Genomic DNA, 13,210 nt, shown 5'->3' on the forward strand with positions numbered 1-13,210 from the left:
TTTCCCTTATGGGACAAGCTCAGGATTTGCTCCATTACCCCCTGTGATGTTGAGAGAACCAGGAGCTCAGATGTGTCAGCATAGCCTGTGGCAAGCAGTGGGGATGAGATGCTCCCACCACAGTCAAAGCTGCTTCTTCACATTTCATTGAGGCCAAAGAGGCAGCCCTCTCAAGGGCTCTGGTTGTGTGGAAGGCCACTGAGCAATTTTCCAGTGGAATGAAGATTTATAGATATATTTTGTTACAGCACTATTAAGGTCAGAACCATCCCACTAAAAGCAACAGACACAGTTCTGGTAGAAATGATCCATTTCCTGCTGCCAGTATTAGCACTGTAGTGTCGGTACTGGGATGGTAGCTAGCCCAGAGCAAATGAAATGCCAGCTGTGACTGTACAGCAAACATGACCGACCTCCTGTCTCGCTGTGTGATGGCATCTAAATCCCTGTAAAACCCTAGTCAAATCCTGGAAAGAGCCTGTATTTTGGAAAACCACCATCTGGCTTGGTTTGGGGTTGAACTTTATGGGCCTAATGAAAAATGCTGCATTAAAAGAATACATCGGGTTTGGACTCAGGACTGGTGGAGCCTGAAATTCTGGCCTGGATGAGGCTATTTATAGGACAAACACCACTAGCTTAGTCACACCAGCAGTTCTGTTGCTCTCTAGAAGAGGTGAGTGTCATATGCATGTGCACATGCTCCCTTCTAGTTATATTCTCCGGCAGGGGACAGACTATCTGAGACTTGCCAATGCTCAGAGCTACAGCACCAGGAAGAAGCCAAGAAATTCAAACTCACTAGTTGAAATCCCAGGATTATTGACATCTGCCTCATAAACCAACGGTATGTCTACATGGATAATAGGCCATAGGTTCGGGCATGTGTTAATGCTTGTACCTCCCAGCCATCCATGCCAAAAATCCTTACACTCATCTCCTGCAGCGAGTATAACCCAGGAGCACAAGCCCTGCCTGAGTTCAGGGTATGTGCCTCCCTTAGCCATTACTTTGCCTCTTTATGTGGCCATTCTGCAGTGAGGTTACAGCAGAGCTTTTTTTTTTTTTAATTTTGTGTCTTTGGCCAAATCAGCCAAATCAGTTCCAAGTTCTATCAACCGGGTGGAGCTCAGTCGTTCAAATCTGAGTGATGCTACCATTGGCAAATATCTTCCCTCCTGGAGCTTCCAATACTCCTAAATCCATGGGAGGTATCCTGTGTGCAAGCCCCAAGCCCGGAGGCCTTGGGGTTCAGGTACCCCCTACTCTCGCTTGCCCCTAGCCGAAAGGCTGTAGGAGCAAGCTAGAAGGAAACCCTGAGAGCAATCCCCCATTGCCATATATTGTGAAGCCAAGATCCTCCCATTGGGAGGCTATAGTAGACTCTCATAGGGGGCCTGTCCACAGTGCAATGGACAGGTCTCCACCCTCAACTACACCAAGTCATTCAAGCCTGGGAAGGGAATCTCCCCTTCCAGGTACAGTGAAACCACCTGACTCAACACTGTCATCATGGTGTGTCTCCTGAATTGCAGAGCTCCACTACAGGCAGTCCTCTACTGGCATTCCCACAGTTCCCTGTTCTGGACTCTTCTGCACATCTCCTTCTGTTCTCTGCAAGCCAGATAGCTCCCAGGTCAGCATTGAAGCCCTCATTTTCTTTACAGACTACTCCAAACGACCAGGATGGCCCCTACCAGCTCCTGACTGCCAGCTGACACTCACTGCACCAAGCCAAGGGTGAGTCCCGGACACCAGAGCAGCATATGCGGGGTCTGGTTAATGCCTGCAGGGAGTACAGCACCCCCCACCCCAGCTTCTGGCCACAGCGGCTGGAATATCCACTATCAAAATGCATTCCCCAGACCAGGCTGCAGGGCTGGAGCCTATCGAGCCCCCTGAGCAGTGATACCCAAAGGCAATGGATGCAAAGCAGAGGTCTGGCCGTGCTCTAGCTTCATGTCCCTGCTGTGCAGAGCTCACAGGGGGGATCACTGTCAGTGCTCCAAATACCAATCCATTCTTCTCCCTGGGATCTACTTTACAGTGAAGAGGGAGAAGAGGCTGTTGCAGCAGGATCCCAATATGGGATTGCCATTATGATGCTTCCGTCCATGGCAAGCCAGAGCAGCCAGCTGATCAAATGGGGAGATTCTGCAGATGTCCTAAGTAATGTCTCCAGGGACCTGCTTGATGGCAAACTCCTGATGCGTCCTCAGAGGTGGAACCAGAGCCCAGGTGCTGAATGCCATCTTTATTATTGCTTTAAGAGATGTTTGGGGATACAGTGGAAGGGATTTCCTTGGAGGTTTTTAAGACCCAAGTAGACAAAGCCTTGGCTGAGATGATCTAGTTGGGGCTGGTCCTGCTTGGAGCAGGGGGTTGGACTAGATGTGACCTCCCAAGCTCCCTTCCAACCCTCATTTTCTATGATTCTATGATTTCAGGGAGGTGACCACAAGTATGACATTGGGGAGGGTTTGGGCTTGCCCTGAGCATGAGTGGTTCCAGTTTAGAGCAGAAGCCATGGAAGGAGCTCACACAGCAGTTAGTGCCCCTTTCCCTCTCACCCCCTTCCTGCTGCATACATCCCAGGATGGTGACGAAGTGGGAAGGAAATGTTGAAGAAGTTCAAGCCAAGCACTAACAGTCTGGCCATGTTGCCTAAGCCATTCTAATTACAACTCCATGGTCTGAAGAGCTCTCAGGAGCTGTTACCTGAGCTTAAAGGTACATTGTTGTGATCTGCATAAGCACGAGATTCATGGATTATAAGTCAAGAAAACTCATGTAAAAACAAAGCTGGAAAACTGCATGCAAGTTATACAGCCCCTGGCGCGGACAATGCTCATCAGTGTTAGAAAACACCAGACATCTGTTCTGTCCTTGCTAGCCCCCCACCATGGAAGGGAAGATCAGAGGGGATGGGAGTTAATGGGTGTGAGACAGGTAGGTCGGAGGGGAAAAGACACAGTGATAAAATGTAGCCGGTAAAATGTGGAGGTTACCTGGGGTTATTGGATGGCAGGCAGGTTATAATGTGCCACGAATCCAATGTCTATATTTAGTCCATGTTTTTTGTATCCAGTGGATTTATGAAGTGAAGTTCATGGGCTCATCTTTGAAAGGTGTTTTGTAAATTCCCTTTGAAGATTAGAGCTGAGAGATCGGGGAGAGAGTGGTTGTCTTGTGAGAAATGTGCACCCACAGGTAGCTGGGTATTCTTGTCTTTGATAGATTTTCAGCGTGCATTCATTCTGGTACGCAATTGTTTCGTTTCTCCTATGTAGTTTCCATCAGGGCATTCCATGCACTGGCTGAGATATGTTACATTTCTGGAGGTGCAGGTGGAAGATCCAGGAACGGCGATAGTTGTGCTGTGGGGTTTAGTTATTGTGGGAGTGGTGGTGATGTGTTGCCAGGTTTTACATTTCCTGTCCCAGCATGGTCTGGATCCATTTGGTGTGCTTTGGGTCATGGGAAGTTTGCTTCTGGTGATGAGGTTGGTGAGGTTCAGTGCTTGTTTAAAGGCTAGGATGGGTGGTTCTGGAAAGATCTCTTTAAGAATCTTTTCTTCTAGTATGGGTTGCAATCTGGGAGGTATGGAAGGAACAGGAGGAATGAAACATAGAGAAACTCTTGGAAACAGAGATCATGCAGGAGTGAGACCAGAAACTTGTGGGACCAGAAGCCTGGTCAGAATGGTGATGAACAGGACCGAGTACTGAGCAGCCACCCCCCAGGGTATCTGGGCAGGGTTAGGCACTCGGGGCGAGGGATGAGGGCTGTTAGAATACATCATGCAGATAGGGGAAGACTGCTCACAGGCCAAGCTCCTGAGCATGGAAATACTGATCAATGTCCACAAACCCATGCACAGTATGGCTCCAACATCTCGTCTTCCCCGATGCTGCTTTCAGCCACATAGCTGCTGCAGGCAGTAGATACAAAAAGAGCTGTTTGCAACTGAGATTGCCTTGAGCAGGGGGCTGGACCAGATGACCATATGAGGTCCCGTCTAGTCCTGATTTCTTCTGATCCTATAAGACCAGAGAAGCACCAGGTCTGCTGAAGTTTAGCACAGCTTCACTCTTGCTTTGCTCTCATGTCAGGCCACCAGCTTTTGAGCTAGCTCTGCAAATAAGAAGTCTGACTGGTATAATAATATAAGCTCATCTATCATACAAAATTATATTATAGGCCGGTAGCTCAAGGCAATGCCTCACAGTTCCCATTAACTCAATGAGGAGCGGTAGCAGGTCCCAAGTGTATTAGACAGGTCTACTGCAATGCACTGATGGAGGCGCTTTCACTGAGGCATTGCAGATTCCCAGTTTGAATCTTGAATCTCAGTTTGAACGTGCATGTGCAACAGGTTAATGACTGTGAAAATGGGATGCCTGTTGCCTCAAATAACTTACCCAGAGCAGAGCACTGATGTCTTCCCCAGGTGCAGCGTGGTTTTACTACAGCAGTATATTGACTCAGAGAAACCCCAAGTGCAGGGTTATTCGTTACGCTTGGTATGTTGTAAACGGAGATCAAGAAGGACTTCCAAATTAGGCCTCTCTCTTCCAGGAGAGAACTGTTACATTGTCCTCCGAACATTAATGGAATCTGTGGTACATGCGCCTGGATTCACCTCCCACCACTCCTCTGTCTGCATAATTAGGTCTCACTCAGAGTGCTGCTTTCCGTAGCGGCTGAAGAACCACTTTCTCCAGGTGACAGAGCTGTAAAGAGGAAACATTTATTGCAGAAAGAAAGTCAGCCACAGCTAGTGGGTCTGGGCCATGGTTTCGGGATAAAGAAATGGCTTCTTTCTCAGAAATAGACCTCACTAAAAATAGCATCTCCTCAGGAACAGGGCTGCCTGAAAATAGCTGTTTCTCAGGAGCAGGGCTGGCTGCTTCTGAAAGAAGCAGCTATTAATGTATAATTGTCCCTCAGGCTGGTTTCTGAGAAAATGCTGTGTATTCAGAAGGCTGTAATGAGATATGTTCATGGGCAGGAAACACAGGCACTTCTTGGTTACCAGCTGTCCTGTAAACTCTTGTAGATCACACAGCCTCGTTTGGTTCTCAGGTGTACCAAGACCTATTGTGGTTCTTGGAGGCATTTTCCGGCACAGCCCTTAAAGCACGGCTGAACGAGACTGGCAGATAACAAAGTCAGGGTAGTCATGCTGCAATCCAGTGTAATTGCATCTCTCTTGCCTTAGCCATGCACAGCACTATAGTGTCTCATGGCTAACCCCAGCTTGGGAAGCTCAGCCCTCTTTCTACTTTGGGTTCAGGTCCCACATCTCAGTGCCAAGCAGTGGAACTAAAACCTAGTTTCCAGCTTTGCTCAGTGTTTTGAGATGTCATGTAAACATTATAATGCACAAATGTTACCCACAAAGCTTCAGTGAATGGCCTGATTTACTGTCTAGAGATGTGCAAATGTCCAAAACGACAACCTGGCTGGTCTCCTTCTAACATGCCTCAGCCTTTCCCTTTTTGCCCCTTCCCTGTCTCAACAACTCACCCTCAGGCCTCCTCAACCCATACAGTCAGCATCTACGTCTTTTCCTCTTCTTTTTCACCCTGGGGAAAACTCTGGTTGACAAAGTGAATCTTAGAGTGAGAGAGAAGAGACACCCCAGAACATAAGTGTCTTGCAATGGCAGAAGTTCTAAGGAAACACTGGTGACAGCAAACTGCAGATGGCTGTGGCTGCTGCTATGTTCTGTATGCTGTGGCACTTGTCGGCACCACACACAACACCCTGCCTGCAGCTGTTTGATCTTCTGCCAGGATTCTCTGCAGATCTCAAGAGCTAAGTAGGACTTGACTGCTTGGGTGGGACTTCTTCCTTGCCCAATGAGCAGCCCGAGCAATTAACCAACTGGGATCGTCCCTCTAGTTGGTGGGGAACCAATGATCCAGCATGGAAGAGCCCAAGGCATTTTTGATTAGCATTGTAAGTTAATCTCTGTGTCCTGATCCAGTGCCAACATCAGCAATTGCAATCTAGTTACACAGATGATCACTGCACTTGCTATCATCTATGTCTCTTTCTCTGCACCTGTGGGGAAGTTGCCTGCAACACAGAAGGACTTAGGTGACTTAGCTCTGATCCACCTAGCTTAAGTACCCACAGCAGGGAAGCTGGGGAAGCAGGGACTTGAGGTACTACCCACACCAATGGTCCCCAAGGAGTTTTGTATAGCCCACTCTGAGGCCTGAGCCTACCCTGGTGCCCCAGCTACGTAAACTAAAGCTAGGGAAGACATGCACATACACTCCCAAGTGCAGTACATACATCCTTGCTGTCCATATTGCAAAGTAGCACTGCCCCAAGCTGGCAAACCACTGTTGATTATAGCAGTGGATGAAGTGATATATATCATATATGAAGGGCTCATATATCTCCTACCTACCTTAATTCATTAATGTTGGCCAAATACTCTGTGGCTGTCAGATGGAAGGAGTTAGGGAAAGGCAAAAGGAGAAAAGAAAGTGCAGATCCTTGGCAGATTGGTTTGATTATGCAGATGCTTTGCTGCACGACATTATCATATGATGCTTCACACTCCTCTAATACTTATCTCCCAAGAATCTGACTCTGCCAGTTGTAAATAATTAAAACCTTACAACTCCTCTCTCAGGGAGATACAGAGGAAAACAGACAGTTCAATTAATCCGTCATTGAAATGCAGCGACTACTGGGGTGGAACTGAGCCATGTTTCAGCAGCATGTAACAATGCTAGGACACAGGTTGAGGAACATACTCCTCAAATGAAAGCATCAGCATGATCAATAAACTGCTACAATTTGGTGTTGACAACACAGGCCATTTCATCACGGGTTAACCCCAACCTGTGCATAAAGTAATTTTTTAATAACCACAGGCAGCTACGTCTCATTTGGAAGTACATCACCTCCAACAGCCGAGCAGCCCCTGTCCCCATAGCTGTCTCAGAGACAAGAGTGCCACCTACTGAGTTGCCAGTACTCCCTAAAGGTCAACCTGAAACATTGCTGTTCCTGCCCCCAACTCCTGGCCTCTCGCATTTCCAAACAGCCTTACTTTGTGAAGTAAAAAAGGAAGGAAGACAGCCCATGTGAGGAACCTGAGTGACAGTTCAAAGTCACATATCTGAAATCCTCCCCGACTCGTAGAAATGTAGAGACTAAATATCAGCATTAATATTTAGACAGGAATTTCTTCCTTTCCCCTGCTTTAAGCTTCCTCCTGGGTGAGCACATAGGACACCTCAGCCACTGGGCAGGTTTGATGAGACGTATCTGTTAGGCCACTTTCATTCCACTGCAAAAAGCTAGAATCTGATCTTGTAAAAATGCAGCCCTGGGGTAAGAAGTGTCCCTGCCTGCTAGGTGGAAGACTGAGATGAAGGAAAAGGTCCATGAATGCAAAAAAATATGTGTATGGACATGCTGTGCCAAACACACACAGAGGAAAGAGAGGGGAGAGGAGTGGGAACGGAGCCTATTAGAAGTCTACACAACTCTACCCATCAAATGAACAAAAGCATCCATCAATCCTGTGATAAAGAAAAATGTGTGTCTACAGCATTATCCATAGAAAGGGAGAGACATGGTCTAATTATCTGTGCATTAAAACCAGGAACATCTGGGTTCTGCTCAGCTCTAACACTGCCTCCACTTCTGTCTTGGGCACATCTCATGACTCCTTTGTCTGAATTTGTGCATCTATAAATTATGTTATCTTAGCTATGAGGGTCAATTAGGTAATGCCTATATAACATTATGTAAGTGCTAAGTATTAACAAGAAAAAGAGGGGAAGGGAGGAGAAGAAAGGAGCAAGAACCATTTCAAGTTTGGAAAAAATGTCAGCTGGTTCAGAGATGGCACCAAACAGTGGGACTCTGGTTTCTTCTCCAGACCTTTCCTACCCTCTGCAAGGCCCAGCAGTACAAGTCTCATGGTGGGAAGCTCTCTTTTATTCAGGCAGTCACCAGTTCTTCCCCAGAAGCCATGTCTCTGTTTACTTCTTGGCCTGAAAAAAATAGGGTTTTAACACTCCCTGTTTTAATTGTGATGAGGGGGAGAACACAATTTGCAGCTGAAGTGGCTGTGGTCAAAGCTATACCGGAGCAGAAACCCCTGCTGTGCCAGCAATTTTACCTCATAGTGTCTGCCTCACTTTTGTGAGCGTTTTACTTAGCATAATTTATTTTGTTTTAATAAAGCTGCACTAGGAACATGAAATGGCTCCCCCAAGCACAGGTGTCAGCCAAATTGCAGAGTTAACAAAGCTGAGACAATGGGACATGTCCCACAGAACCAGAGCCAGGCAGAGGCCAAGGGAACAGTTCCTGAAGCACAGAGAGGAATCCACCCACAAATCTTAAATATCAGTGTTTTTGTTTCCCCACCTCTAAAATGAGGGTCATAGCATTAATTTACACTCTTTTTCCTGGGTAAAATGAGGGTGGTTGAATGTCTGAGGTGCTTTGAAGGAATAAAGAAATATGCAAGTGCTGAACAACTAATGAATGATAGTGTCCTCCTTTGAAAAGTGCTTTGAGAATGACTGATGAAAACAGCTATATAAGAGCAGAGGGGGGGAGGTCCAATCTATCTATACTTATAGCTTAATTCTCTGAACTTTTACTGGTAGAACAGTCCCTCAATTTTTTTCAAAGCAGTGAGAATTCACCATTATAGCTGCAGGCCCATTGTCCTGAAGAAGTCTGGCCATAGAGAAGACTCCAGATTCAACTCCTGACAATCCATCCAGGCCTGCTAAGGACCTGTGTGACTTCTGTCCTGGGGATCATACTATTTTGCTGAATCGGACTGGAATCTGTGCTGCAGTTTACATGCCCTTCAGCAGTATCAGTGAACCGAGCTTGTCTTCTCAGAACCAGGATGGAAGATAACACCAAGGGAGTTGTCATTTGGGAAGCTTGCAGATCAAAGGCAGAGCATTCCCCCGCTTCCCTGCTACCAGACTGTTTATGCAGTCTGAAAACAAGAAATTAGCTCAGGTGATCTGGAGCCTCAAGGTGCCCCTCTACTTCTCAGCTTTCAGACATATTTTAAACCCTGGTCCATTCCTTTCTGCTTCAGTGTAAGAGGGATAGTAAAACATCTGGGTTCAGTGAGAGTTAAAAGAGGCAGGAAGGGATTTGTGGGGTTCAGAATAATATCTACCCACTCGTGATGTTTCTGCATCGTTTAGATCAGTGGGTGCTTTGTCCCTGGGTGCAGAATTTCAGCGGATGCAGGATCAGCCTCTTAGTCCTCCTTTCTCTGTCTACAAAACTTTTCTTTCCTCATCAGCCCAAGGCTAACCTTCCGCATGAAGCACATTATAATATTGCGCTCCAAGCATGCTGCAGAAAAAAAGGAAAGATGTATAGCATTTGCAAAATACTTTGGATATGTGAATACTGACAACTACTATTTTCTCTATGCATGTTACTAGTAAAATAGCTTCATATTCCCTAGAGGGCCTCAGAGAAATGAAGGAAAGCCTCAGGGTAGCACTTCAGTAGGTTTTTATTGTTTTAGTTTGTGTGGAACCTTATTGAAGCTGGTAGGTTTAACTGCTGTAAGACAGCTGGAGGAGGCAGCTAAACACATGCTTCCAGATTGTCCAGAGGCAAATGCAAAGCAGCTCATGAATTTGAATGCTCCTGGCGCGGAGGACTTTGGCTGGGTGATGTTTAGGACAAGGTGTGTGTGAAAGTACAGGAGAAAAAGGGGCAGCATGCTGAAAGACAGAGGGGCAGCTTCAGCATAGGCCACAAAAACACTGGTCTGAAGCTCTAGGATAAGCACAGAAAAGGACGTTTTGGGTTTGGGGTGCTGACTGAAAGAGGCTGTGGGCTATGTTCAAGGAAACAGTCTCTGGTTGTTTGAGTTCTTTGTTCAAAAAAGCAAGGCTTTGTATCTTCTGTTAAATAAACAACTGCATCATAGATGTCCACCTCAATCACCAAGGTCTCCATTTAAAAAAAATAACCTACAGGACCGTAAATTTTGACTCACCACTCGGGTCAAATAGGGTAACATTTTGTAGCACAGAACCACAACACAGATTCACATCAGTTAACTACTACTGCTTTGCATAGGATTGAAATGCTATTAAGACAAAAATCTATCCCCTCTCTCAGCCTACAAGAGGATGGATAGCTCAGGTCAAGGTTAAAACTACTGCAGTTTAAATGGCCCTGACTGGAGGCATAAAAATGGTTTCCCATTTCATGCCTACCAATTCTTTAACTTCCACGATCCCCACGTTATCTGCTCTGAACAGTGCTATGCACTTTTCCACACTGAAAGGGGGATTAATTGAGATTAGGGTCCCAATTACTTTTTGCAATTATTTCTGATGCAAATTATCCTTACTCACATAAGTAGTCCAATTTAAGACAACAGGAAGATTTACATGAGTAGGAGAAGCAGTACAGAGCCATAATATTATAGTAATACAAGGAAAAGGCCATATACCAGTTCATCAGGGGACACTTTCGCAATAAAAAAAATTACCAGTAAATACAATAATAAAATAAGCCTAATTTAATAAAGGGTTTTTAAACTCATTTAACAAAGAATCAGGTAGGAATAATTTCTTCAAATGACTGGACACACTACATTCTCCTAATACCAGCTCCTACTAATAACTAAAAAGACAGCAAAATAACTGGCACTAATCTATTCCTTCTTTTTACATAAGGGAGGGAGTACTCTTCTATGTTTAGAAACTGATTTAAGTAAAATATAAACTAATCATCTAGAATGCCCTGAGAGCAAGATGTATTAGTCTGCAGAAGAGTATTCCGGAGAGTAAATGATAGAAGACCCTTTTTCTCAAGTCATTTAATGATAAATAATACAAAGCACTGGAGATTATAATGTAAGAATCGTGCTGAGGCTGGAGTGAGGAGACAGGCTGTATGATCTCAGAAATGAGAGATTACAGAGATCTATGATGCAGTATTTATGTATGAGCCCTGTGGGCCTCCTTCACTGTTCTTAATTTAGTCTTCGTTATCCCTGATCTGGTGTAATAGTCCTCTACAGGAATGGAGATTAATGTCTAACAAATCTTGAGCCTCTCCTGGCACTTCAGAGGCATCAACAGCCTCTGTTTACTGCCATATCATTTTGCCTTGCACGTTTAGTACAATGAACAACAAACCCTAATATATATGTATTACAGACTTGATGTCTGTCTTTTTAAAGCCTCTAGAGGTCAGGTTAATCTAATGCTTGTTTCCAGCAGAAGTGGTTCCCCTAAACAAGACTGACACCTGCTGGGGTTTTCTGCTTTTTGAAACCATCCTTCATTTGATCTTAGTTGGTTTCTCAGAATCTTTTTTCTGCAAACTGTGGCCTCTTTGCTGCCCCATTCACAGATGCACAGCAGGCAAAGCTCATTTAAAAACATGAAAGAAATCTGGCTGCTGTGACAGAATTTATGTTCAGGTCTGTCACTGTCCAGATAGTCTAATATGGTTGGAAGCAATCAGGACTTGTAGTAGAGATGATATATCTTTTATTAGACCGAGATTTTTGCACAAAAAAAAAATCTTTATTGGCAAATTGGCAAAAATCTTGTTGGTCTAATAAAAGATATCGTCTCTACTACGAGTCCTGATTGCTTTTTCCTCTAGACCAATATGGCTACAACCTGGATACCTGACTAATAGATTTGTACGATTCAAGGTGAAAAGAACATATTTGTGTTTTGACCACAATTTGAGCCATCCTCCTGGGGGCGGCTATCCAACAGGGTAAGGTAAAGTGGGACAGTCTGTGTTTGGAGCACCTTTTCTAGCCCCCTCCTCATGCAGGGTGAGCAGAGGGGATCCTAAAAAGGACTGCTTGGTTACGATCGCAGCTGCTGAATCCCCTCCTGTCCCAGACCGAGGGTGAAGCGACCGTAACAAGGCCACCACCGACCGGCATATGGATCTGTGACTAGGGACTCCTCGTGATCACTTCGTCTGTCCCCGCTGCCACTCGTCCATTGCTGCAGGACTTTGCGGAAGTTATAGGTATTGGTACCGGGTCTCGTAGCAAGTGCTGGACCAGCGGGAGAAGCCTGCGTGTGAGGTTTTTTTTAATGTGAGGAGACCATTGCGCATCAACCGCTGCACGGATCTTGGCAGAGGAGAAACCTGTGTCCGGCGGCAAGGACATCCAAGACAACTGGGGTTCCTCTTCCACTGCAGCCCCATCCGCCCGCGCAGCCGTGGAGCAGCGTGCCTTCTGCATCCGTCTGCCCCACCGCTGAGGTCTCCGTGTTGGGCTGGGCTGGGCTGGGCTGGACTGCTCTTCATCTGATACCTCACCTCTGACTTGACCGTGGTGGGTGACCCTACCAGGAGTACAAGACTCCCAGCGGTTACGGTGGCCAACTCTGACCGAAGCTCTTCTGGGAGATTTTCCCCCCCACACACGACGTCACGAATCGTCCCGTTCAAAGCATCTGATGGTCCGATTTTGGCAGACACTCAGCCGATCTGGGAGGGTGGGCAACCCAACCAACAGTGTTGTTTGTAGGGCCATCGGTGCGCGCAAATCCTCTCCACCCCATCACGGCGGCGGCGCGCAGGGACATATTTATGGAAGCGACGAAGCGGCGGTCATCGTCGTGAGGCACAGATCCTCCTCACGCAGCTCTGCCGGTGCAGCCATCTTCCCCCCGCCTCGTCCTCTTCCGCAGCAGCTGGCGGCGTCTCCTCGCCTCGCCTGCTCCGTGGAGAGGCGGGAAGGGTTTGACGTGCGAACACACTGTGAGGTGCAAACAAGCACGTTGTGAGGTGCAAACACGCCGAGGGATGGCGACGGGCCCACATGGCCCGCTGTTCACTTGTCGTACGGTCACGAGAAGGCGCGAAGGGAGGGGCCTCGCTCTTCCCCTCAACTTGATGACCCAAAGCCCTGGAGGGGCCTCGCTCGCCCCCTCCATTGCAGCCCGCCCGGAGCCCTGCAGACCACCTGCGAGGCTGCTCAGCCGCGCAGCCAATCACACGACGCCGCTGTACGTCATCTCTCCACGCCGCCGTGCCGAGTGATGACGTACAAGCTCTAGAGGGGCGAAGTCCTGGGGGGCGGGGTCCTCCAGCTCGTCTATGACGCCAATCGCCCCGCCCACGTGCTTCCGGGTGGAGGGAACTTCCTCCCGTCAGCCCCCGCGCGCGGGGCACCTCTGGCAGCGGCAGC

General features: G+C 47.0%; 1 protein-coding gene and 1 long non-coding RNA gene across 2 annotated transcripts in view; one reads left to right on the forward strand and one right to left on the reverse strand.

Annotated features, from left to right (window-relative positions):
- Nucleotides 1-3,204: 3,204 nt before the first annotated feature.
- Nucleotides 3,205-9,329, reverse strand: LOC112550360. Its single transcript, XR_003094146.1, has 3 exons — nucleotides 9,188-9,329; nucleotides 4,422-4,733; nucleotides 3,205-3,593 (listed from the first exon to the last, which is right to left on the reverse strand). It is a non-coding gene; the product is annotated as an uncharacterized LOC112550360 (long non-coding RNA).
- A 3,790-nt stretch (nucleotides 9,330-13,119) lies between these two features.
- PTCD1 (pentatricopeptide repeat domain 1) overlaps nucleotides 13,120-13,210 on the forward strand; it is an 18,062-nt gene continuing 17,971 nt past the window's right edge. The window contains exon 1 of the mRNA XM_025204550.1: nucleotides 13,120-13,152. Coding sequence (XP_025060335.1) covers nucleotides 13,120-13,152 — 33 coding nt within the window. The remainder of the gene's footprint in view (nucleotides 13,153-13,210) is intronic.

This window comes from Alligator sinensis, unplaced genomic scaffold (assembly GCF_000455745.1).
Source record: "Alligator sinensis unplaced genomic scaffold, ASM45574v1 scaffold402_1, whole genome shotgun sequence".
NCBI classification, from domain to species: Eukaryota; Metazoa; Chordata; order Crocodylia; family Alligatoridae; genus Alligator; species Alligator sinensis.